Below are 27,724 nucleotides of genomic sequence, written 5' to 3'. Positions count from 1 at the left end.
CAAACAACAACAATCCAGTAGGGGATGATTTTTGCCTGGAATATTGCTCAAGAGTCCCTGCACAAGATGATGCAAAACCCCGAGTTAAATCCTCTGGATAGAGAAACAGAAACAGAGAAGATGGATGGATGGGATAGAGATAGACACACACACACACACACACACACACACACACAGAGAGAGAGAGAGAGAGAGAGAGAGAGAGAGAGAGAGAGAGAGAAGTAGACCTACTATGAAAAATAATAAGTTAAACAGAATTACTGTACGAGCCAGAAACGGATGAGTGGATACGCAGAGACCTGTACAGAAGATCAAGCACTATGAGCATCCCCACAGTCTCTGCAACAATACTCAAGTGTGCACTGAGCATCTACCTACCAGACAACCTGCTCATTACCCTTCACCCACAATGGTGAGACAAAGAATGTCTTAGATTCAAGTGTGTTAGGGATTAAGGAATGTTTTCATGGATTTCACTGATGGAGCATTTTAGGGCTAGAGAGATAGCTCAGTGGTTAAGAACAGTGACTTCTTCCAGTGAGGACCTGAGTTTGATTCTCAGTACCCACATGGCAGCTGACAACTTTAACTGCAGTTCCAGGGATCTGACACCCTCTTCTGGACTCCACAAGTACTGCATGCATATTGTGTATGGACACATTGAAGACAAAAACAAAATCTTCACACATGGAATAGAATATTCTTAATCTGGATCAGAAACCCTACACATGGACTGAGATGGCTTAGCAGGTAGAGGTGCTTGTCACCAAGCCTGACAACCTGAGTTCTATCTGAGACTCACCTGGTGAAAGGACTCTCTCTCTCTCTCTCTCTCTCTCTCTCTCTCACACACACACACACACACACACACACACGGATAAGCATACTGACAAAAACATGGAATATCTGGGTAAAACAAGACTGGACACTGCTTCCATAGGACCTGGTAAGGAACTGTAATGAGTGAAAACAAACTATACCAAAGGAAGGTGAAACTTCGGGGGGAAAATCACAAAGGTGCCAGAAGAGCTGAGCAGGGAAGAGACAGAGACGGGAGAGCCAAAAGGGAGTAAGCCAAGCCAAGCACACCTCCAGACATGGCTCCCTGAAAGGGGAGAATTAGAAGCCTCATCAAAAAAGGAAAGCCAACCATCAGACGCCAGTCCACTAAGGCTCAGCCCCACTGTAAACTACCGGAAAGGTAAGAGCACATGAGTGGCCTCCACGTCTTTCCCCTTTCTAAGCAACTAATTGGCAACCTCCAGTTTTCAAGGACCCAGAAACCTGCTCCAACAACAACAACAACAACAAAAAGCTGCAAAACATCAAGTTACCAACAAAAGAAAACATAACATCAGATTTCTAATTATCAGCTACAAAAATCAGGAAAGCAAGGAACAATGGTTCAAGCCTTAAGTCAGCAAAGCTACTGCTTACAACTACGTGAGAATGTGAGAATGGCACTCTGCTTGCTGTGCTGAGAGGACAGCCACCTTTTAACTGACAGAAAAATGAGGACATGGTCGAGGCAGGGACAAACTATGGCAGTGCGCAGCCACTAGGCCCACCCCTCGGAAGATACTTAAAGGGACAATACACACAGAGGAGCAAGACAGCACAGGAAAGAACCAGTTTCTTAAAATGAGCATAGAGAAAAGGAGAGCTAGTAGGATAGGAATACATCACGTCTAACACAGTGAACCAGCAAACTTGTAACTTAACAGGGGAGGGGAGGGGAGGGGAAGGAGGGGAGGGGAGGGGAGGGGAAAGAGGGGAGGGGAAGGAGGGGAGGGAAGGGGAGGGAAGGAATGGGAGGGGAAGGAAGGAATGGGAAGAAGGGAGAAGGAGAGGGAAAGGGAGAGAACCAAAAACCCAAGCCCAACCAACCAGAAGAACAAACAAGAAAATCAAAGCAATTGGTAAGTATGTCTCAACTATAACCTTATGTGTAAATGGTTCAACTTGTCAAGAGATGCAGATGCTGACTAGACTGAAAAGCAAGATCTCTAAAACAAACAAGCAAACAAGCAAACAAGCCTTTGTCAGATTCAGTCTGAACATCACAGGATGAAGCCCGCTTATCAAATGAAACCCCAGAATGAATGTGTTCAGCTCTTCTGACACCTTATTATGCAGACTTCAAATGACAGAAGAAAAATTTGCCAAGATATAACAATGACAAGCAAATGCTCACCAAATGCTGTGGACTCCCAATTCATAAAATATATACAAGTGGGCATAAAAGGTCAGCATCGGTCCTAAAATCACAGTGGAATTTCAAAATCCCAGGCTCAGTGTATAACCCATCCAAAGTAAAGGCCAACAAAGACCTCATAGTTAAATCGCACCAGAAATCACATGGACTTAACATCCGTAAGATGTACCATCCAACAGATATGGGGTACATATTCTCTAAGCAGCCCACGGAACATTCTAAAACAGACCACAACCTAAGTCCCAACAAACACATACACCCACCTAGCTTCAGCCACCTGATCTTTAGCAAGGAGTAGTAACAAACGGGGATGGGGAAGACTCTTCAACAAATGGTGCTAGAAAGGCTGGGTGTTCACATGTGAGATAATGAGACTGAATCTGTGCCTCCCACAGTGCATTAACACAGTAATGTTGTAAGACCAAAGACCTTCCTGTAAGATGTGGGACTGCTAAGGAAGCAGCACAGAGCACAGGCAGAGGCAGGAACTTCCAAAAAGACTCCAAGAACACGGGAAGAAAGTTCAAGAACTGAAACAGGAGACTGTGTGAAATTAGTGTCTGCGCAGCAGAGCAAAGGCCAGGGGGAGATGACCTACAGGAGAGAAAACCTATGCCACTCTACAGAACAGGGGTTGAGGTCCAGAATATATTAAGGACTCCAAATCATGAATACCACTACCCAACCAGCAAATGAGCTGACTAGATAGTTTTCAAGGGAAGAAAAGTGAAATTTTAACTTTATCTTCCCACCCCTTAGTTTCTATCAGTAATGACTCTGAGAACAAATTGGTTATTATCCAATGCCTAGCCCATACACTTTGGCTCATTTCTTGACGTATAACTTACTTAACCTGTTAAATTTTTATGGCTACCATGTGGTTAGTTACCTTTCCTTCAGTCCCAGCCTTTTTCCCTAACCTCTCCTCAGCACCTCTCTCCTGGTTAATGCCCACCTTCTTGGTCTGCCTCCCACCTAGTCTCTCATGGCACTCCCCTTGTCTCTTTTTTATGTCTTACTATCTCCCAGAATCCTCTCTTCCTGCAAGTGTCCCACCTCCTGTTTCCTGCCTCAGCTCATTGGCCATCAGCTTTTTTATTGACAGGTGATGTTTATAGGTGATTTTCTTTACAAAGAAATACAGGTGTCCAGTAAATATCTGAACAAGTGTTCCACATCCTTAACCCTTTTAGTAATGTGAATTAAGTTTAGCCAAAAAGCCCTTCTCAGTCACGTCAGACTGGCTGAAACAAATGACCATAAATTCCAGGGAGGCTGTGTGCAGACAGGGGATTTAGTCACTGGTAGGCCTATCAACTGAAATGTGGGGGCTGTTAGAAATCTGAGAAGCACTTAACTGGTATCTGAATTTACAATCACCAAAACTTTATTCAAAATTAAAAACACAAGGAGACAACTATGTTTTGGTTAGTACTCCCATGTTGCTTTGTGCAACTTCACCCAAGCCCTGGTTCTGAACACACACCACATCCTCTATGCACTGAGCACACCATTGTGCCTCAGGCCAATGAACACTGCCCAAAGCACTGTCAGACTCGAGACTACTGTGTTAAAACTGCAGTGATCTTATTACATATACAGCATTCTCTGTTCTGTGGGAAATACTTTTAATAATCACCTACCACCATTCCTTATCTTGTTAAAGTAGTGTTATCTTTGTTGTAGTTTTAGAACATTTGACTTTTAAAATTGTTGTTTGAGTTGCTGACTTGAGTTTCACTCTTACAAATGTTCAATGATTTTGGAGTATTGTGATGACTAAAGATGGGAAGAGGCTGAAGGAATGGCTCAATGGTAGTGACCTTGCTGTGTAGTCATGTGGACTAGTCTTCAAATCACATCCACCGTGTCTAAAGGCAGAGAGCAGGGGAAATCTCTGGGGACTTGCTGACTTCTGGCCTAGAAAATAAATGTAAGTCCTAGGTTGGGCCCTAGGAGGTGGGGGGGGGGGGGACCTTGACCCAAAAGGTTATGTGGAGTGACAGAGGCCACACATGCCCTGTCTCAGCCTCCAGGCTCATAATTCACGTTTGAACTCCCAAATAAAGTAAATCTGAATGAAGAAAAAGCAGAGTCTGGCTTATGGAGAATGCTCCCTCTTGGTTTCTGCACTTACTCTGACTCTTTCACTTGTATTGGAACCAGCATATTAACAGTTAACACTGTTAACAGCTAGTTGCTGTGTATGAGAAGACAGCAGTCATTCTTCCAACTTCTTACCCTGACTTCTGTCCCCTAAAGGCTGTCTCTTTTAGCAGGAACCGTGTGGACTTAGCAAAGGAGATGAAGATCAACCTGGAGAAACAGCTGACACACAATACTGAACCTAATGATGCCCCAGGAACACACTGAAGCTCTAATCTTCTTTACACCAGGACGGCCAGTACTGCCTCCTAGCAGGACAAGGAACAAGGGAGACACTGCCTTGTGACCCGAATGCCATCAGGACTGCTAGCTGAGCACTTTTTAGAATCTGCATTATTAGAGCCATATTTTGTTGTATGTAATCCTCCTAAATATTACTGATACTTCAGGACTGCTCCAGGAAAAACGACTCACAAGGCTTGCTCTTTAGAGGCTAGTGCCTGCAAATTGCTTCTGCTTTGAGTTGGCATTCCCTCTGTGAATGATACAGGAGTTTGACAGTTGGAACACAAAGCAGGCCCACAGGCTCCTGGGGCAAGAGCTTGGTCCCCGGCAGGCAGCACTCTCTGTAAGTGGGGAAGCTTGAGCTGAAAAAGTGCATCCCTGGAGACTCAGGTTTTTTCTTTCTTTTTCTTTTCTTTCTTTTTTTTTTTTTTTAATATTTAGTTTATGTATGTGAGTACACTGTAGCTGTCTTTTCACACACCAGAAGAGGGCATCAGACTCCATTACAGCTATGAGCCACCATGTGAATTGAACTCAGGATCTTTGGAAAAGCAGTCAGCCCTCTTAACCACTGAGCCATCTCTCTGGCCCAGAAACTGATTTTGAAGGGTGGTCCTGAGTCCTTTCCTGTCTGCTACTACTGCATTAGGGTTAAATTAACCCTGTCTGGCCCCAGTTCCTTCAGCTGTGATACTAATTAACATCTGCCACAGTGCTCAGTAAGGGATTCCACAGCAGGCAGATTTCTCTTCGAAGGCAAGGCAGGTAACTTGGAAGGAATACTGACCAAGGCAAAGTCTGATTCCCTGTACTATACACTGAATTTTATGCAACTCCACCACCTCATTTCAGGTTAAATTTTAATCATATTCCCTACTAATATGGGGATGAGGGAGTGCTGTGGGTTGAATCCAGGACAAGGCAGGCAAACATTCTCCTTGTGAGCTACATGTATTGTTCCACAGTAACCAAGCTTAATGTCAGGCCAGCCAAGCCCCAAGACAATCACAAACCCCAAATGATTAAACAATACCATTTAGCTTACTACTGTCCCAAAAGAAAGGCTTGGGCAGCACCACTTGGGATAGTCAGGTCCTCTGTCCTGGAGAGCTCTCCATGGGGAAGGGTTGCATGTAGACATGGAAAGGCTTTTCAGGCAACAAGAGTGAAGTCAAAATGATATGCGGACAGGCAGGTTTTATGAGCGCTTTAATGGCACAAATGTTTATAGCTACAAGTCACACGTGCCCTGTAAACTGTAAGGAATGACCCCAGTGCTGACGAGACAGACGAAGGATGCGTGTCACTCAGGCTCCATGAACACCAGGAGTTCAAACGACTGCTTCACGGTGAGATTCGTCTTCATTTCACTCTTTACTGCAAATGAATAACTCACTGTGCAGTTCTCGGTGCCGCTTTCCTCTTGACTTACAAACATCTGAGCCAGTTTTCAATAAACTTAAAATGAAGCCTGCTTTTCATCCCAAATTGTAAACAGGAATAAAGCTTTTTAAACCTTATCTTAAATTTCAACTTTGTTGAATCCTGCTTTGTGATAGGACAATCTGTTTTCACTCAGCAAGAATCTATAGGAGGATGAATATCCCGTATGTTGGAGCTGCAAATCAACACTGTGCGTGCTCACTGATGGACAGTTGTTCTGTGATATATTCCAGGATTTTACTGATACTTTCAAAAATGGAAAACTAAATTTAGTTTTAATGCTGAAACAAAATCATGTTCCCATAGTTCAATGGCACTGCTGATGGAACTGCTACTGCATTTAGAAAGGTGATGTCTGCCTGTGAGAGCGATCAAGAATGACTCTGCTCTGCCAGCTCACACGGCAGCGCTGCAAACTGTGCTGAGGTTAGCCTCAGCAGCCTTGACAAACTGTGCTGAGGTTAGCCTCAGCAGCCTTGACAATTTAATTCCAGCTTTTCAAACCACCACCAACAACAAAACAACAGGCCATCGGATTGACTTTCTTCCTAAGAAACTCTATATAAACACTTGAAGTAATAGGTGAGAAGGCAGATCAAGCGTCACCAGGTTAAGAACAAGAAATGAAAAGGAGAAGTTGCCTACAAATCATGTAGACATTAAATGTCAGAAAGAAAATAACTCACAAAACTATTTTGGATATATTATCTTTCTTAAACAGCTATGTTCTTGAAAAAAGACAGAAATATCCTCTTATCTATCTTCCTTTCCATTTCCGTACAACACCAATTTTATAACCCTTTAGTGAGAGAGGAGTTAGTTTCTGTACACTGGCAAACCTGGTTGCCAAATGTATTCAAGGCAACCTGGTGCACCATGTAGGTTGCTAGTTTTGAAATCCACAATGGTTCTGTAACTATAGCAAAGTGTACACCATAAACAGCAATTATTTATATAAGACACAGACCCCTTCGGAGTGCTGCTGTGCTCTGACATCCAACAAGGTCTACTTGAGATAATCTGCACTGCTGATGCTGTCTAGCAATTTGGTCCTAAAGCTTCACATTTTAGAAACAGACAAAAGAAAGTCTGCCATTCGAAGAATTTTCTGAGTACTGTAGAACGTGAGGAATTTGACAAAACTGAGGAGACACCTACGTGAGAATCACAGGGTCCTGGGAGAGACTAGGGACATCTTGGGAGGACTGCAGCCAACAACAGAAGTAAGGAACCAAAGAGAATGAATGGCATCTTTCCGGAGCTTTATCAACTGTTCCCACAACCCAAGTCTACTCTTCAAGTCACACAAGTACTTGGAATAACTCAAGTTACTCTTCAGAATGTAAAGGCTCCAGAGAGTAAGGAAAGCTTCCTAAAACAAGAAGCCTCTATTAACACCATGAATCAGACTCATTCCAAGTCTCTTCTTAGAAAAAAAAAAAAAAAAAGAAAGAAACTAGAAAAACAAATAAAGAAAGTCATGAGAAATTCACATGCAGTAACACATGAAAATACCAAATGCGCAAAAATCTCAAAAGTATGTTTCATGTATGTCTAGGCCTGAGACATTCCTTACAAATAAAGATTCTCTATCATAGAAAAGACAGCATTGCAATGCCTTAATGTTAACTCTACCTCCTGTCTGTCACCCATACAGGCCGCTCCTACAAGCCGAAGTTGGTGCAGGAGGCTTAGGAAAGGAGCGGCTCCAAAGCTGGTTTAAAGGAATTTTTATTGCCCAGGGTATTTTTTTCCTTTTCTTTTTTCTTTTCTTTTTTTTTTTTTTTTTTTTTTTGGTTTTGTTTTCATTTTGTAACTATAAATTCAAGCTTAGAGAAGCTTGTTTTTGTCCTGGAAAACAAAACAAAGACTAAACAAAGCTTTTATAGTATTATTTGCAAACCTGACCTCATTTAGAAAGAGATGTTGCAAGGCTGGAACACAGTTTCTGGCATGAATGATGCAGGTGTGACTGTGGTACTAAGAGGAGACAATGCACTGTTGACAAGATTATAATCTGCTGGTGGCATTGCTGAAAAAAAGCCCTTGCAAATTTCTAAACAACAGTGAACTCTGTTAGGAATCTCTAAAGTGTCTTACAGGCCAAAAAGGGGAAAAGGTTAGTAAAATGCCCCAACAGAGTTTGAGTAAAATACTGGATTTGAGAGTTACCGGAATTGAGTATGTAAAAATGGGTTGTAGGTGGGGATCATGCTTACAATAGGTCTCAAATTCAAACTACAATACACCACTTCACAGGCCACACGAATTTCCAGGGCTTTTCGTCTCCCTCAGTAGGTGCTGGCAGAAGGTGTGCTCAGTCGTTTTCCAATATATATGCTGTAAGGAAGCAGAGTGGATCATGTTCTATCTATTTCCACAGTACAACAGCCTGGCCATAGGTCACCTCTGCTGACAAGCTGGGACAGCTCTGAAAGCCCCAGTGCATGCTTCCCAGACTCCCCGACCACTCATCGTCTCCTCTACCTGTTAAAGCAGCATGCTCCAACTGAAGGACAGGCCACTGACTAGCTCAGAGCAAATGACTTTAGGAATTGTTTCCTCGTTAAGTCAGGACTGGAAAGCACAAGGGCAGTGATGCTAAGCCAAGTCAAGCTAAGAAAACGAGACCCTTCAAAGCCCACAGCAGAGTACTTCCCGGCTCCAACTGTTGCATTTTAGATAAAGTGTTCTCTTGCTATTTCGAATCTAGAGCCAGTGTTTTTAAGATGGGACCTAACATGGCTTTCCAATACCAGGCGAGAACATGACCCTTTCAAAGCAAGAGCAAAAAAGGTCAAGAAAAAACAGGCAGCACAATCCTCAACAGTATAACAGCAATTTTTTAAGCCCCCTTTAAAACATTTTCTGTGGCAAGAGTTAAATTTAACTAAAGCAACAAAAAGTTTAAAGATTCATGAAAGCAAGAATATTGAAAGGCCCCCAAAACCAAGCTTTTGAGGTAAATGAACTGAATAGTTAGCAGGTATTAAGCGTCCTTCCAAAGCTCCATTCTCCCTCCACAGCGCCTCTCCCTCAGCTCTCTGTGAATACTGGCCCCAGAAGAGCCAGGGAAAGTGTCACACCTGCCCATGCTGCAGAGCAGGCACTTCCCTCTGCTGTGCTGAGCCGCTCACAGCGAGACCAGGAATGATCCACTTTCCATGCATCAGACACAGAAAGACTCACTGGCATGCTCAGAGCACAGCAGGTAGGTCTTGAAACTAATATTAATTAAACTAATGCTTACGATCTAAAATCTCTCAGAAGTGTATTTTCTTAAATATTAAAATCAGGGGAGAAAGCTATTAATTGAAAAGACATGCCACAAGTTAATGAATTAAGGGAAATACTAGGCTAACTTGTGAATAAATGCCACAAAGTTTAAAAGACAAAGATGGAACCCAAAGCAGCCTACCAGTGTATTCCAGAATCATCCTCCACAATGGTGTGTTTTACCATCTGGGGAAGGGAGGGGGATCATTTTTCATTTACTCCTACATTTACATTTAATAATTGATAAATTAGTCACAATTAGCCATATTTTAAATAACTCATAAAAGATAAATAACCTTTCTTTTCATTGCCTTCCTGTCCATTACCACAAGTCACACACGGCGCCATCAGGGTACTTACCCCAGCCCCAAAGCCAACACATGAGAAAGAAAGAGAGACGGGATGAAGACCTTTAGGAACTCTGCAGAGAAAATGCCTCCTTTTTTCATGGCTCCACTCTTCCGCATGCTTAGAGACGCAGCACGTTTAGGGTGTCTGAAATGGAACTCTCTGGGGAAAAAAATTCAGAGGCTGGAGTCAGACCACAAGTGCTACAGAAACCTGGGTCTGAGGCAGCTCCTATGTGTGAGTACAGAAAGCGCATGGCCCAGACACTGCAGACACTTACTTGGGTGGGATGTTTTCGGGTCTACTGGACCAGTCTGATACCCAGTCTGCACTCTTCTTCAAAGCCTCAACTTCTTTTTCTCCTTCTACAACTTCTTCTTCTGACTAAAAAGAAGAATTAAACAGTGGGAAGAAAGAAACAAGAGAACACAGAAAAGAACAATTCTTTTTAATACAAAAACAAACTAAATACAAAGTTGTGCATTGGTAATTTTAATGGAGGAAACAAGCTGTTTCCTAAAACTGGAACACAGACTGTAACCCTGGAAAAGCCCTCTGCAGAGATGTGGTGATGCTGTGGAGTTGGTGCTGTTGAACCCAAGATGCATACAAAGTATTTCACCAAATCCTTCTCAACATTATACTTCCTACACTGAACAGATTTTCAACTGCATTTAAAATAAACATACCAAAAAGGAGATGGAAAAAAAAAAAAAAACAGAACTGTGAGAAAGCTGGCAAAGGGATGTGGTAAATCCTAAAGCTGCCGACCACCTGAAACCAGCATCCGCTAAAGCCGATCTCATGCGCTGGCCTTTCTCTCGGTCAATCCCAAACAGAAACTGCTGTTCTCCACTCTTCAGATAAGGACAAGGCTTGTGTGACTTGCTGAGAGCCTCGCAGCTAAAGGGGGAGACCACTGTTTTCTAGCCCAGGCAAACTGCTCCAAAGGCCCTTTCTTACTCTCTAAAAGATAATGTTTAATATGAACTTTTCTCAAAATTTTGAAAATATGTTAGTCGGTTTTTCTGGAATAAACTATTTTGAAGTGAGCCAGGAGATAACATCTACTGCAATCAATCATTCAATCAATCAACCAATCAATCAATAATATTCTTTTTATTGCTAGTGATAACCTAATCTTTCAGGCCAGAAAAACAAACAAACAACTTACATTTCCACAAGCTTTTTCTTGTTTTTGCTCTCTGAGACAGTGCCTCATTCTGTAGCCTAGGCTGACCTGGAATTCACTATGAGCTAGGCTGGCCTTTGATCTCCCAAGTGCTGGGATTATAGACTTGAGCTAGCATGTCTGGAAAACTCTTTTAACAAAAACCAAGGGGATGATAAATTTTTAAAAATGACACATTTGTATCTATTCAGTTTTAAAAGAATGTGAGGCTGGGACTCCAAAAACTATGGAACACTCTGATTCTGACTGACAGTTGAAACCCCCTGGCCTGTTCACACGAGGCTTTCCCCACAGCCCCAGCTCCTCGTGACTCAGCTGTCTGGGAGTTTGAGCCTGGCTCTACACATAACACCCCTTTACTACCAAATCCAGGCCATGTCAGCACGGTCCTTATCTAGTTCTGCTGAAGTTGGCAAATTCCACTGACTAACACAATGCAGCATTTACAACGGAGCCTTTCCCAGCAGGCACTGAGCTTACTCAGAATCATGAGCTGGCTCTGTAGAGTAATCCTGAAATCATCCTCAGGCAGAAACCAATCAGTAGTCATGTTGCAAGCACTGAACAGCATGTGTGCACACCATTTCTGAGTCTTCAAACTTCTATAGGTCATTCTTTTGTTTTTATTTTTTATTTGGTTATTTGTGACGTGTAAAAGTCAAAGGTCAACCTGCAGAAACTGATTTACTCCTTCCACCATGTGGTGCTGGGGCTTCAATGTGGGGTGGAACTCAGGAGGACAGGCTGTCTTGCTGGTTCCCGTTCTTTTGGTTTGGGTTCAGCAATGCTGGAGACTTAAACCCAGGGCCTCCCACATGTTAGGCAAGAGCTTTGCCTCAGTAACTACACTCCAACCATATAGCAGTTCATTCTTAGTTCTTCCTTTCTAGTTTAGCTTAGGTACTTTTTAACCAGTTAACATTTTACTCTTTTCAGAGTATAAACAGTGAGACTTGTTCTCTGAATTTTCCAATATGATGGGATTTCCTCCCAGGGAATAAAGCAAAGTTACTGCTGGATTCATATAGTTGTGTTAGTCTACATACACATTTCTAACTTTAAACTCTAGTATTTACTGTTTCTGCACTGTTCCAGGGTTTTGGAGAGGGGATGGTAAGACAGCCTCGTCACACTCCTGAGGCTGTCCTCAAACATTTTTTAGAGCCCTGGCTGCCCTTCAGATCTCATGACTCTCAGCCCCCGAGTCCAGAAAACTGCAATATAGGTCTTAATACTATGCTTGGTCCATTTTGAGGTTTTAAATCATCTTCCTGTGACTAAAGAATATGGGAAAAGGGCACGTCATCTGACCACGTAGGGCTCATGCTTTGCTCTTCCCTGGACACATGCTTCCAGTCCTGACCACCTCAGACAGTCCAGGAAGGTAGGGAGGGGTCAGTCCTTATCTTACACTCACTTAATTCTTCCTTTTCTGGCCCACCTCCAGTTCTTTTAAAGTCTCTAAGCAGGGACAGTAAACTGCACGCCTGTATCCATGTACAAATAAACCATAGTCTCACAAGATAAAGAAGCTATTTCCACAGATCTCAACTCTGCACTAGAGCCATTCTAAATAACAACAGACTATCTGCATGAGACTGTGAATGTTTCTTGCTACGGTGGAGCCTCATGAGTGCCAGCTTCCGATCGGTGAGAGCAACCCTCTGCCCTAGCGGGCCACACTAGGGTTTTGCAGTCCTCAGTTTATCTGTATGCCCAGCAAGCTCTCCTGGGACTGACTTTCCTCAGAGGTTAGTTTCAGTGGAAGGACTAGGTAAGACCATGGGTTTGGGTTTACTTTCAGTCCTGACTCCAACACTGACTTGCACTGTCATCTTAGGTAATGACATATGACGACAAAGTGTCTCTCCCCATTTCCCCCAGTTGGACTAAGAATACTACAGTGATAGAGTGTGAAGTTTGGGGGTTTGTTTTGTTTACATAAACTTAGCAGCCAGTATAGACTGGTAAGCACCTGGTATTTTTCTCACTTCTCTGGACAAAGCTAGAACATGACACCTCACCTGTTCCTCACAGGTATAGAGAGAAGAGACAGCCTCAGTCAACTGCTCTCAACTTTCTAACATCAAACATTCTTATTCATGAAATACCACTTTCCTAATCCCCAGTAACTAAGTTTTCAATCATTTCTTCAATTTAAAAGGGCAATATAAAGGATCTACTAATACATCTCCATTTTAAAATTCCTACCCCACAGAGCCAATACTGTCTTTATAGACATTTAGCTACATTTACCAACACCAATGTTGTCCTTGCTGGCCTGTCTATCAACATGGTCAATCTCACTGGCAATCTGTCAGAATCTCATAAGCTCTCCTGAATTTCACAGATTTCTTTTTAATTTTATGATGGCTGCTTTCAGTCCTAAAATTGTAGTTAAATTCAGTGACCACATGCACCAGACCACTGGTGTCCTTATTTTGGGTTCTGTATGACCTGACATGGGTCCTCATGGGGCAGGGACTACAGGACTGCTGGTGATTTGACTCCAGAGTCTGTCTATGAAGCTTCCCAACTGAACACTTGAAGACACTCTTTGAAAAATGTCTAAACAAAAGCAAAAGAACTGAAGAACATAAACAGCAGAGCATCAACTCCCTGCTCTCTAATGTCCTGGGGATGCCTTTTGCCATCAACTTCATGTGCCTTTTCCACACCAGTTACACCATCCTGCACGTGGCCAAACACACACTAGCCAGAGATTTAACCATTTCAGCCAATTACCACCAATCTTCTTTATACAATAAAGTGCATCACAGAGTAAACTGGTATTCCAGGGTTCAGCATGTGAGCAGCTGAAATGAGCTTACATAAGCCAGTGTTGAGCACATGAATTTTCCAGCATCAGAAAATAGCAAAAGGGAGAGAAATCAGGTGTGGGGATGCTGTGTAGTCTGACAGAAGACTAGAACCGGTACCAGGCACACAGATCCAGCACAGGTGCCTATGCTCACAGTGAGAGAACAACGAAAACAAGGCGTCTGCAGGCCTCACTCAGAGAGCCACCAGTACCTTTCAAACACCTCAGCACAAGAGAAGATGACAGGAACATGGAATTCCTATCTTCCATTTACTGTCTTTATGCTTGCTGGTAAGAATGCAGCACATCAAGGGCCAGCCTTGGACAACTGTGAGCAGCCAGCAGTCAAAGTGACAGCTCCATGAGCTCACAGAGATGGTTTCCCTCTGCACTCTGCAGCAAGCATGCCAGTGGCAAACTACTCAGTCCTGATGCTTCAGAATGCAATCAGGTTTGGAGCTCAGCCCCAGTTTTCAGCCAACAAACTTGAGAGACTCTTATGTATTTTCCAAATCAAAGTAAAACACACACCTACCTGAGAGCTGTGGTCCCTGCTGGTGTGCATCTCAACATCGAACATAATCTGCCCATCTTCTTGTGGTGAAGGGCTAAGAGAGAAAACTTAAGTTATTAGTTTTTGGTTCTTACATTTAAGTTATTTTTCTGGACATAGATGTCACTATGTGTGGCTGCACATATGTCCTGGCACACATGTGAAGGTCAGAGGACGACAATTGGGAGTCTATTGTCCCCTGCCACCATGTGGGCTCCTAGAAATAGAACTCAAAAAGTCATTAGGCTTGGCAGCAATTACCCCCACTAACTGAGCCATCCAGCTAGACTTCCCAGTAGTTTTAATTCTTGATGTCATCTTAAGACTTTATCGGAAAAACAGAAAACTGAACCCTACAGAAAGATAGCTTAAAAACAGGAACACATTTGAAAGTCTATCTCACACAAGTAAGCAAATCGTGTGTGAGAGAAAGTGGTGAATGTAATGGAGTAATCATGCAGAATGCGCAGACTCTGTGATGACAATTGCCTTCACAGAGACAAAGCCAGAGAATATACACCAGCCTAATGATGTAGGAGCATCCCACTTTCTTGTACCACTGTCTAATGCAAACAGCCTGAGTTCTTTTGTAACAAGCCCCCAGACCTTAGCACAACTGATGCCATGCCAGAAGCAACATTCTGGCTTTAAAACCCAGCATAGAGGCCCCAATATCTCCCAAAACAGAAACAAAGACCTAATCTCTGAAAAATCTCATTCATAATCCCGAGATCTAAGAAAAGAAAAATGTATTAACTTTACTTTTTTGCTCCTGTAGCTTCACTGCATGATAACTCAAGTGTGACAACCAGGATGTGGGTTTGTGCAGAAAAGACAAAGAAGTACAACGCTCGGGCCTACATGATCGAGGCTCACTCTCTGCATAGCCACCAGCCAGCAATAGGAGACTTTCTGTGTGGCATGAGGAGTATTTGTGTGTGTTCCCTGATGGAATTACCTCACAACACTTTCTCTCAACACTTTTGTGCACACACAACTCCTCAGCATTTCTCAGTCTCTAAAGAGGTTTCTGTGAGGTAGGAACTGTTCTTACAGTCCTGTCAGGACATGTCCTTTTGATGCCACCCTCTAGTGAGTATACACTACAGCTTTTAAAGGCTACACAATACATGTGTTGGCCAGTTTTATGTCAACTTGACACAGCTGGAGTCATTTTCTAAGAAGGAATCTCAATAGAGAAAAATCCCCCATCAGACTGGCCTGTGGACAAGCTTGTAGTGAATTTTTCTTGATTAATGATTGATGTGGGAGGGTCCAGCTCACTGGTCCTGGGTGCTCTAAGAAAGCAGGCTGAAGAAGGCTGGCAGAGCAAGTCAGTGCGCAGCACCTCATGGCCTCTGCTTTGGTCCATGCCTCGCCTTCCTGCCACAACCTCCCTGGATGATGGACTGTAAACTGTAAGATTAAACAAACTCTTTCCTCAAGTTTCTCTTGGCCATGTTCCTCACAGCACAGAAACCTTAAACAGTATATGACACCACCACAGATTGAATGCAAAAGTAGGTGAGAGTACAGATGCCCCTGTTAGGCCAAAAATTAAAGAGTAAAACTGTAAACAACTGCTATCCATAATATTTTCGGTTATGGAGCTGGGCATGGTGACACACCCCTTTAATCCAAGTACTTGAGAGGCAGAGGCAGGTGGAACTCTGTGCATTTGAGGGCAACATGTAGACTCAGGTATTCCAGAACAGTCAACCTTCCATAGAGAGAACCCATCTCAAACAAACAAACAAACAAACAAACATACATACATACATACATACATACATACATACATACATACATACATACATAAAACAAACAACAACCCAAAACCAAGTCAAAATTTAATTATAGGAAATAGATATTTTTTGGTGCTTGCCTGGGAACCTGAGTTTGATTCTTGGAACCTACTTAAGGTATAGGGAGAGAACCAAATCCAAAATGCCCTTGACCAACACATAACAGACTGTATGTGCACAAATATGGCAAGTATATACAATCAAAATTTTAAAAGGAGTCTTAGGTGAAAATAGAAAAGGTTCACATCAAACAAGCACCATTTGTGATAACATATACATCTGTGATATCACCATGGCATCAAGGGCCAGCCTCATACAACTATGACCAGACCCGACAGTCAAAGTGACCTAATACTTATGAGAACGTTCCCATAAGCCCACAGAAGTGCTGAACTGTTGATACAAATCTTTCCTAGGGAAACACTCCCTTCTTCACTGGTAAGCTGGTTACACCTGAGGATTCAGAATGCCATCAGGCCTGGAGCCCAGCTCCCCACGGGCTCAGCTGGGGAGGCTGCTAAATATGCTTTTCCTGCACCGACAGCCAAAGGAAGCGCTCTGAGGATGAGTCTAGGCTTTTAGAAATTGCCCTGAGAGAGCACAAAACAAGGAATGCTGGGGCATCTTCTAACCACCACTGCAGTGGCTGTCCTAGGACTCAGATCTACCTGCCTGTCTCTGGAGTGGTGGGATTAAAGGTGTATACTACCGTATCTGGCAAGGAATAACTTTTAAACAAAACATCTGTAAACAGGCTAGAAGTAGTGGAGGCCTGAAATCCCAGCTATTCTAGCTTCTGGGGCAGGGAATTTTTTAAGTTTAATGCTTCCCCAGGATACAGAGCAAGTTTAAACCCAGCCTACACAACCCAGCAAGGCAGTTCCAAAACCAGAGAGTCACAAGAAGGCTAGGGATGTAGCTCACCAGAGCACCTCATATCCAGCACACTAGAGCATTGGGTTGAGTTCTCAGCACCAAAAGAAAAGTAGGGAAGGGGAGATAAAAATAAAAGAGAAAAGGAGAAGGGAAAATGTACGTCAGCTGGGGCTAATGTCTAATAATTCAAAGAACCCTTCCACCTACCTACATTGTAGGTTCTACAAGAAACACTTCCTAATAACCAATTATGAGTTAAATCACACAAATCTTGAAAGCAATGTTGTGTTATATGTGTTTGGTGTACAAGTGTCTGCAGGTTCAAGTGTATGTATCTGTAGAATGATCATTCTCTTGCTTGCACATATACAAAAACAGTCTACAGAGAGCAGAAAGCTCCAGGAACCCAAAGAAAAAGCTCTAGAAATCCTTCAGCTAGTCTGTGGTGGTTTGCATATGCTCGGCCCAGGGAGTGGAACTATTTGTAGGTGTGACCCTGTTGGAGGAAGTGTGTCATGTGGGTGTGGGCTTTAAGATCCTCATCCTAGCTGTCTGGAAGCCAGTCTGCTCCTGCTTGCCTTTGGAACAAGATGTTGAACTCTCAGCTCTTCCTGTGCCATGCCTACAAGGGCACTGCCATGCTCTCTCCTTAATAATAATGGACTAAACCTCTGAACCTGTAAATCAGCCCCAATTAAATGTTGTTATAAGAATTATAAGAATTGCCTTGGTCATGACGTCTGTTCACAGCAATAAAACCCTAACTAAGATAAAAGTCCCTTGATACAAAACTTTATTCTGGCCAGGCATGGTGGCACACACCTTTAATCCCAACACTAAGGAGGCAGAGACAGGCAGATCTCTGTAAATTCAAGGCCAGCCTGGTCTACACATTTCATTCTAGGACAGCCAGAGCTGTGTAGAAACCCTGTCTCAAAAACAAACCAACAAAACTACTGAAAAGCAGACTACAGTGCTACAGCCTCCAGAATCGACAGCAACTACTCAGAAGAAACGTGCTCACTTCGGCTTGTGACAGGAAACTCAGCAACAAGGCAGAGATGACATGAGGGTGGCAGGGTGCTCACTGTGCCAAACAGCCAACTAACCTGTCTTCCAGCTGCCTTGGAGACAGAACTGGGTCATAAGGCATACAGGAAGGTCAGGTGTGGTTTAACTGCTGTCTTTTTCTCAAAAATTAACCATGTAATACAGATGAAACAAACCAGCTAAGACAGATATGTGCCTCTCTTCTTCCAGTCCTACCCTGCTGCCTTTGAGATATCCCTCTATCTTCCTGTGTATGTGCATCTTCAATACGGTGAACAATCAGCCAGCTGCAAATGAACCAGCATAGAGTAGCCCATGAGGCCACACTAACAATTTCTCCCCATTTTTGGAGGTGGGTTATTACAATGTATTGTTATGTAGCCCAAGCAGGCCTTCACCTTGTAGAAATATTCCTGCTCAGCCTCTCGAATGATGAGGACTATACATATGTCTTAACTATATGAGCATAGAATTGTTAATGTTATTTAATACCTAATTTTGTAGTTTTAGTCCTAACCATAATTATCATAAGGAATATAGACTTAGGTTTTCAGTGGAAAGAGCTACACAGAGATGAAAGCAAGCAACACCTGCTCTGAGAAAATGCCTTCAGGACACTGCGTACTGAGAGCCACAGAGCCACAGACACGCCTGGAACCTCCATCAACTTACAGGTCCTGTAAGCTGAGCATTTACTGAGTGTCTCATGTGTGCCAGCCTGTTACTGTGAAGGGTGGAAAAAGGCCACATGGTCCCTGCTTCTACTGCCTAGAAAGAGAGAGAGACTTGTTACTGTGAGTCATAATATGGGTTCAAACACAAAGGAAAATGGGATAAACTCATGAACTCTGAGATAACATTAATGACACTAAATTTTATTTTTATTTTAAAATTGCACTTAGTTTGTGTGTGTGGATACATGTGTGGGTGTATGTGTGGAAGCCAGAGGACAACTTCAGGAAGTCATTTCTCTTCTCTCACCATGTGGGACCCAGAATGAAACACAAGTCAACCAAACTTGACATCAAGTGCTTAACCATCTTGCTGACCTGCTACTCAATTTCAAACTGATAAACATCTAAAAATAATTCAATCTGAGGATAAAAATGACAATGAAGGTGGACAACTCAGGTACCTATCCAGTAGGTCTTCAGTTTTTAATTTAATTTTCTTGAGACAAGACCTCACCATACAGCCCTGACTGGCCTGGAACTCAAGATATAGATCAAGCTGACCTCAAACTCACTGCCTCTACCTCCCAAGTACTGAGATTAAAGGTGTGTACAATCATGCCTGGCCTAGCTGTCCAGTTTAAACATGTATACCGCAATAAATCTGGAGGCCTATTCTGCTAATGAATATTTAAGCAAATGAGCTTGCCCCTTATGAGTCAGCTTTATAGCCACTGGCCTCCTGACTTGGCACCCGGAGTTTTACTTACCTGTCACAGTGAGAACTGCCTCTTGAGCTGCTCTGTCCCGACTCATGCTGTGCATCCAGAAGGATCTTCTCCATGTCTCCATTGTGGATGGAAGACGAAGAAGGAACGTGCTCCAGCCCCCCATTCTTCCCATTTCCATTATCATTGCCATTGCTGCTGTTCATGGGTAGCTCCACCCAGGAACCTGTTGGACGGGTCAGATAATAAGTCATAACCACAGCAGGGCCAAAACCCTCCCATGCACACAGATGTCCATATGCTGAGTTCCGATAAGAGTTCTGACTTGCCTCAAACAGAAGCCAAAGTATTCTGAAGAAAATAAACATGAAAAAAGTCAGAGTCCATGTTATGCTCTCACAAGGACTCATGCATTAAAACACTTAGAAGATAGAAATCAGAAACTTAAGATGTGCTCTCCATCATTTTTCTTTTTGGTTAAAGCTTAATTTGTATGCAATCAATGCTTTGGTGAAAACTCAGGCTGTTCTTCAAAAATTACATACCTCTTCCTTTACTAGACAAGAAGTTACCTTTAACATTTCAGTTACACACAAAGGCATTTGCCATATGTGCTACAGGATTCCTCAGCTCTTTAGGTACAGGCGCCCTAAATTAAGTCAATGAATAACTGAGCAACACAATACAATTCATCTTAACAGTACAACTGTCCACTAACACAAACTGAAAAGGCTCCTGGCGTAGAAACCTGAATGTAATCACAAAGCTCTCAAACAGTTCTCAAACCCAGAGCAAGCAATAATGCAGCTGGTCCTTAATAAAGCCAGATAAAATTAAAAATGGAGGGGTAAGGAGCACTGGCTCCATTCCACAGATGCCGGTCTCTCTCTCCTTTGTGCTACTCTCATTCAAGTCTTTCTCTTCTACACCAAATGTACCTTGTCAAGTTGTTTCTTCCTTTCTTCGCCCAGGACTCTACTTTCTAGGGTTTTCACTAAGTCCTAAGGGTATGGAGGAGGGAGCAGACACTGCAGATGGGCTATAAGCAGCAAAGTTTGGGACAAATAGTTGAAGGGGGTGGGACCACAGGAAAAGGGGATGGGCCTCTGTAATCTGAACATTTTGAAAGTTCTTACTGGCCCAATAAATTGAATGATTAATGGTCTTAAATTTTTAATAGGAAATAGTAACAGTAGCCAATTAGTCAACTGGACAAAAAAGACATGCTTTACATTCCTTCTGTCCTATACTTTGCTCTGGAAATCTGACCAACAGCCAGGTGCTAAGCTCACGATCAAGAGTGAGGTCACGGCTGGCCTGGGCTACAGAGTAAAGCCCTAACTCAAAAGGAAATGGAAAAACACAATTTCCTCTCTAAACCAAACCCAACAACCTCCAAAATGTAACCTAGCAGGTCAGCAGGGCCAAATTTCTAAATCTTTAACAGATCAGTCAGAATCATCAAAGACTACCTCAAACCCTAAAATACACCCCAATGAGTCAATGACACCAGACCTAGAGGGAAGGAGCAGCTTGTGGCTGAAATCGCACTCCAGCCTTTAACCCCTCCTGTCCTCATTCAGTGTCACCAGTTTACAGAGCTGTGACAGAGGGACCTACTTCCCACAGCTGCCAGAACCAACCACAGTAACATAAACTGCAGACAAACAGCAGACTCACTCACATACTAAGGAGTTTGTATCTGTTACTAAGGAGTTAGCTTGTCTCTCCATCAAAGGCAGCTGCTCTCCCACCCTCTGCCCCATTGCTAGCAGTCTTGAAATCACCAATTAATTCCAAACAACACAGGCACACAACAGCACCTGGCCTCCTTCTACACCTACGTGAGGATGGGCATGGATGAGAACACAGAGAGACCTTTAGCAAGAAGAGTTTAAAATTCAGAGTGCCCATGGAGTGGATACAAACTTTCCTGAGCACATCTAAATTTAGATCTCAGTAAAATATTCTGGGGGGGGAGGGACAGAGAATAAACAATCTTTCCCCCTTCTCCCACTGCTTCTGGGATTTCAAAGGTCTGTTAAAACCAATGAGATTGGTTATTGTAGACAACTCACTGTACAAAATAAACAAAACCAACAAAGACCAGGGCTGCTCTGCCAGGGGCACTGAGAACCCGGGGCTCCAGACAGATACTCAGACAATCAACTCTTGCTTGGAAAATCTGATCAAAGGAAAACAGTGGCCACAGTGCCTGGGTTTCTGCTCCTCACTTTTCTGAAGGATTTCCAAGGCACCATGCCAACTTTATTTTCTGCTTTAAACATATATAGTCACTACCTTTAACATTATGAATTTGAGAAGACACACCTAGAAATGTTTAAAAGTGATCTCTGCCATGACCTCAACAGCCTGATGCACACTGCCCCCATTCCCACTGTAAGAAGGATGTCTTCGATTGGCATACACCAGCACCACAGTTAACAGTGCAGAGGGACACCACACCCCATGCTAATGCTAACAGCTTATGCTTGGACAGGTGCCTTGGCCTCTGTGTCTCAGCTTCCTTATCTATAAATAAGGATAAATGCTTTATCTATTTCAGAGTTACTAGGATGGCACGAATAAAGTGCACAGAAAATTGTAGTACCCAGCAAAGAAGTGCCACATTTAGGTCAGTCATTATAGTAAGTATATTCTATATGTCTTCAAAAATCACTGGATTTCAAAAAGTGTGTTCTGTAAGCTCAGAGATGTCAGTATATAAAACTAAGATTCAGGGCTGAAGAGAGGGCTCAGCAGTTAAAAACACTGGCTGCTGTTGCAGAAGACCTGGTTCAACCCAAGTGCAAGAGGCCTTTGATTGTGATTCCCTGGAAATAGTCCCATGAAACCTAGTGTATCCTCAAATTCCAACACTTTGAGCGCTGGAATTACAGGAGGCACACCACACCTGGCTCCCATTCCTACACCCAAAGGAAATCACTTAAATGGTTTCCCATGGAAATTTCTACAAGTTTTTTTTTTCCTTATGAAGTATTTTTTTGGGACTGGAGAAATGAATGGTTCAGCAGTTAAGAGCACTGGCTGCTCTTCCAAAGGACCCGGGTTCAATTCCCAGCATCTACACAGCAGCTCAAAGATGTCTGTAATCCCAGTTTCAGGGGACCTGACACCTTCCCACAGACATACACACAGGCTGAACACCAATGGACATAAAATATTTTTATATTTATTTCAAGGTAGGGTTTCTCTGTGTGCCCCTGACTGTCCTGGAAGTTACTCTGTACACTAGGGTAACTGCAAAACTTGTTCTTTTTTTTAAATAAACAAATGGAACTGTACTATATCAAAGTTCCTCTAAGTCACTGGTACTCAACCCGTGGGTCATGACCCCTTTAGGAGTCACACATCAGATATCCTGCACATCAGATTTGTGACGGTAGCAAATTACAGATATTAAGGAGAAACAAAATAATTTTATGACCGGGTGTCCTCATGTTCCACAACATGAGGAACTGTATTAAAGAGCCAAAGCACTAGGAAGGCTGAGAACCTGATTTTTACCTAAAACTCTAGAAAGCCCTTTAATGATAGTATGTGCGTTCTTTTGAATACCTCGAATCTCATTTTTATAATTTCTTTTACAATTTCATGTGTATGGGTGTTTGGCCTGCATGATGTCTGTGTACCTATGCATGGCTGGTGCCTATGAAGGCCAGAAGAGGGTGTCCGAGCCCTTTTAATTAGAGTTTGCAGTTATGAGGCACTACTTGGTGCTAAGAATCAAACCTGAGTCCTCTTTAAGAGAAGTCAATACCCTTAACCATTGAGTCCTCTCTCCAGCATCTGTGTGATTGTGTGTGTATTGTGGAGACCAGAGGTCACCCTCACATCATTCCTCAAGAGCCATCCTCTTCGTTTTCTGAGACAAGATCTCTCCTTGACCTGGAAGCTGATAATTAGGTGAGGGTGGCTAGCCAAGGAGCCCCAGGGATCTACCCATCTCTGACTTCCCAAAGCCAGGATTCCAAGTGTAGACCAAGTGCCTTTACGTAGATTCTGGGAAACTCAAATTCTCATACATGCAATGACTTTAATGGTGGAGCTATCTTCCTGACTCCAGCTGTGTTCTCTGTGGAAGCATGCAGTGCCTCAAGGAACACTATGAATACATTCCTTACAAGGAAACCTATTAGACAGGTGTGGTAGCTCACACCTGTAACCTTGGCCAGTGGTGTCTGAGGCAGGAGGGTTGCTACTAGTTCAATCAAAGTCATCCTGGGCTGTACAATGAGACCCTGTCTAAAAACAAAACTTAATAATCTGATGTTGATAACAGAAATAGAAACATTTTAAAACATTAGGTTTATCTTCTGAGTATGACACAAAAAAGGAAAACAGGTGGGGGGGGGGGGTGAGAAGACATCTCTTTTGTTACTGTTTTTCACTTCCAAGCCTAGTCTGCCCTGAACCTCACTCATTATGTTGTCTAGGTTACCTTAGCCATGATCCCAACTAGATTTCCAGTCTCAGGGTCTCTTAATGCGACACTTCTGCCAATCCTCACAAACTCCCCTAATGCTTGGAAAGGAAACAAGGCAAAGATTTCATGGAATCCAAAAAATACAGAGGAAACCACTTCCAAGGCAGTTCTCTTCCTAACAAGAAAGCTTTAAAGAGCTTAGGCAGCTATTGTTAAAGGACTGTTTACATGTTCAAAGCTGCTCCTTTGTGCTAATTGTACAAAGACATGGAAACTTATTTCCTAACTGAAGTCTCTGGAATGGCTAGGGAAAGGCATTGCAGGTTCTGCCCAGTAACTGATCATCACACTTACTACTGCAGCTTGCAACCCCTAAAGTTCTCACCAAGGATTAAATCATCTTATACATCACAGGAAACATTAGTTCTCATTTTCTCCGAACTTCTCAAGGCCTCACAAGTCACTGGCACAAAGCCTTTCTGTCTGCTTGTTTCAGGAACTAGATGCTGGGATCCCAGATAAGCACGCAACAGTCTGGCACTCTTCTGACAGTGGGCACAACACACTAGTGTCTGACAAAGGCATCACCTGTGCCACAGCCTGAACTCCCAAGGTGGACAGCAAGAAAAGGCTGTAATTCCAATTACACGAGAGTTATGATGCCACCCTAATCTTCCTTATGCCACTCCTGCAGTCTCCTACTGTCTAACTCATATCCTGAGAAACTTGATAGTTTTCTTAATTATGAAAGTAACAACTGGAAACATCCTTTAACTTTGTGAGAAGTTTGGGTATTTGCCCTCCAACAGTCCCTACAGTGGTAAGTAACAGAATCATAAAAAGGTTTCACTGTTTCAAATATATCAATAATTTATTTGGGCTAGAGAGATGGCTCAGCTGTTAAGAGCAGGCACTGTTTTTACCGAGGAACAGAGTTCAATTCCCAGGACCCATATCTGTTTGTGTTCCAGATCCCAAGGATCTAATGTCATCTTCTGGACTCTGTGGGTACTTGCACTCAAGTGGACATATTACAACACTGGTGTACGTATGTGTGTACACACACACACAAACAAACACAGCTCTAACTAAAAATAATCATTAAGGAATTTCAATAATTTGCTATTAAAACTCTGCCATGGGGCTAGAGAAATGGCTCAACAGTTAAGAGCAGTGTCTGCTCTTCCAGAGGACCTGGGTTGGATCTATACTCTAGTTCCAGGGGATTTGATACCCTCTTCTGGCCCCATGGGCACCAGGTATGCACATACATACATGCAGGCACACCCATAAAACAAACCTTCCACAGTGATCCTTGAAAAAGCCACAGATAATCTGTATGTGTTCCAGCTGCTGTTTTCCACAGCTGTGGAACTGCAGCCAGCAAAGTGCTTCGATGTATCTATCAGCCATTAGGATAGTCTTAGATGTCTGAATAAGTTGTTTTGCTCATTGGGGGAAAAAATCACTTGGAAGAATCAATAAGGCTTGCTGTGTTCACTCCATGGTTGTGTATAAAGCTTTAAAAAGCAAGCAAAGTAAGAAGCAAGGACAGTAATTAAGCCTGGCATTATCTAATAGCTTTCAGTAATTTCTAAAAGTACAGTTTACTTAGCCCAAGTTCAATACTTTCAATCTAGAAGATTTCCCAAAGTGACATCTGGTATCATATGTAGGCTGAAGGTTCTGTAAGAGCCACTAAAAAGTGAAGGAAGACGCTGGCTGGCCCATGACAAACGCCTCCCAGATCTGTCAGACTCCGGGATAAACAATCACACAGAGCTCAACCCTTTTCAGGGTTGTTGTGAATAAAGAATCCAAGGAAAACGAAAATTCCTTTGTAGTTCACATCCCCACACTGAGCAGACATCCATGTAGTAAGAAGACAGTGAGCACATCTAACTCAGAAAGGACCAGACAGAAGATACACATGTACATCCATGCCAAACCCAAGAGAAGGCTCCCGAAAGCTCCAGGGGGGCTCAAAACAGAACCACCCCTTCTGGGAATAACACAGAACACGGATTTCTTTAGTCTTCTCATTTCTAAAAATGTATGCTAAAAATGTAAAAAAAAAAAAAAAAAAAAAAAGTAAAAACTTAAAATTCTGAATTACCGTAGTATGAATGAAATTTAAGAACACAGTGGACTAAATCTTTGTAAAAGCCATAATTTAGAGAAGTTATCAAATATCGGGGCAGGGGCAGAGTGTCTTAAAATACCCGAATTCTTTGTTACTTATTTGGTTTTGATGTTTTCTGACACGAAGTCTTACTCTGGGGCCAGGCTTACTCCACTTCCCTAGTGCTGGGATGACAGGCAAGTGCCACCACATCGATTAAAATCCCCAAATGCTCTTGCCATCCTCCTCTAGGCTCGGCAACAGCCCTTCACTAAATCACTCTGGCCACCCTGGAAGCAACTCCTCTTATGAAAGATACTTCCTGACCTTTAAGCACCCAAATGGCTTTTAAAGAACTTTATCTGGCCCTGTGTCGACTACCACCACCCACTACCTCTTTCATCAAGACATGAAATTCAAACAGAAAGAAAGGTTGGGCAAGAAGGTCGGGTGATCTCACAACCGTGGACAGTCTGGGGACAAGATGTCTGACTACAACTCTATCCTGACCAACTTTCAATCGACAGTACCTGTGCTCTGTTTACTGTACTTCCTGAAGTCCACTGCAGATTTGGCTAAACTGGATGTAATCTCAAGGCATGTGCTGGGCACCCAACCCACTTAACCTAAGAAACAGCACTTGAATACTATTATGTCAGTCGCCTGTCACCTAGAACTTGGGAAAGTGCAAAGCAGGTGCAAGGCCAGCCTGGGCTACATGACACTATCTCAAAAAAGAAAAAAAGAAGCAGTAAAATATGAATTCAAGGTTAACAGCAACACAAAACTCACTTGAGGAACTTGGGAACTTTTCAGACAAAAACAAAAGACAAAACAGGTAAATGTCAGGGGCGGGGCAAGCACCCTGCACGAAACTCCGATGACCCCTGGACTGGCGTGCGGTAGCAGGCGAGCCTCGCACGCTCACCTGCGCGGCCGCACGTCCACCCGCCACGCCCGGCCGGTCGCGTCCATCCCCGGGTGTCCCCGCCGCACGTCCCATGCCCCCCTCTGCTGGCCAGCTCCAGCCTGCCGCCCCCAGCTGCGTGCGCCGCCAGCTCCCGACGCCCACAAGGACCCTAAACCTTTGCGCCCGGAGCGCAGGCCCCGAGCCAGCGCTGAGCGCCTGCTCCTGACCGGAGCGCGCCGCTGTCAGTCATACACGTAACCTCGGTCCCGACCAATGGGCTGCCGTCTGCCCCAGCGCCCCCCCTCCGCCTCTTCCACCTCCCCACACGGCGGCGGCCGAGCAGCTCCTCCTCCCCCATCCCTCCGCTGAGCCCGGCGGCCCCGCGCTCACTGTTGAGGCCAGCGGGCGGCGGCAGGGACTGCTCCCCTTCCTCGCAGTTGTTGTTGTTGTTGTGCAGGGGCGGCGGCGGCTCAACTAAGTGAGACATGATCAGGAGACTGGAAGCGGCACGGCCGCAGGACGACAGTATCCGGCTCTCCGGCAGCAACACAACAAGTCGAGTCCCCCCGCCCCCTTTTCTGCGCCTGCGCAGTCCCTCCCAGCGTGACGTCAGGGCCCTCCCTGACCACGTGATGACAACACAGGCAGCGGGAGCACAGGGTCCGAGCTGGGAAGTGTGGGAGGGGGGGAGAGGAGGCGTGACCAGGCCGGACTGGGGCGGGGCATTCGCGAGTTCCCCGGGATTTGCGGGTGCGGAAGTCGCGCTGACAGGAGCACCAGGAACGAATTCCTGCGTGTCAGTCGCAATAGCCGGAAGGGCTGAGCTAGAAAGTTGGCTTTGGATTGAGAATGGGGAGGAGTGTGCAGCCCGGAAGC

The 27,724-nt window shown here is 43.7% G+C and overlaps 1 protein-coding gene across 3 annotated transcripts; it reads right to left on the bottom strand.

The window, feature by feature from the left end:
* Positions 1-5,805: 5,805 nt before the first annotated feature.
* On the bottom strand, positions 5,806-27,412 carry BNIP3L (BCL2 interacting protein 3 like). Of its 3 annotated transcripts, XM_080925852.1 has the most exons (7): positions 27,239-27,412; positions 19,412-19,595; positions 14,222-14,294; positions 9,954-10,057; positions 9,686-9,835; positions 9,468-9,511; positions 5,806-8,389 (listed from the first exon to the last, which is right to left on the bottom strand). In XM_080925852.1, exons 1-6 carry the CDS (start codon positions 27,333-27,335, stop codon positions 9,505-9,507), a joined length of 615 nt encoding a protein of 204 aa, XP_080781978.1. In that variant the 5' UTR covers positions 27,336-27,412; the 3' UTR covers positions 5,806-8,389; positions 9,468-9,504. The 3 variants fall into 3 exon arrangements, with proteins under 3 accessions (XP_080781978.1, XP_080781977.1, XP_080781979.1); XM_080925851.1 differs by lacking the exon at positions 9,468-9,511; XM_080925853.1 differs by lacking the exons at positions 9,468-9,511; positions 27,239-27,412 and adding an exon at positions 26,731-26,848.
* Between the last annotated feature and the right edge of the window lie 312 nt (positions 27,413-27,724).

Source organism: Micromys minutus (assembly GCF_963924665.1).
Source record: "Micromys minutus genome assembly, chromosome: 12".
NCBI lineage: Eukaryota > Metazoa > Chordata > Mammalia > Rodentia > Muridae > Micromys > Micromys minutus.
This window is presented reverse-complemented; position numbering and strand designations above follow the sequence as displayed.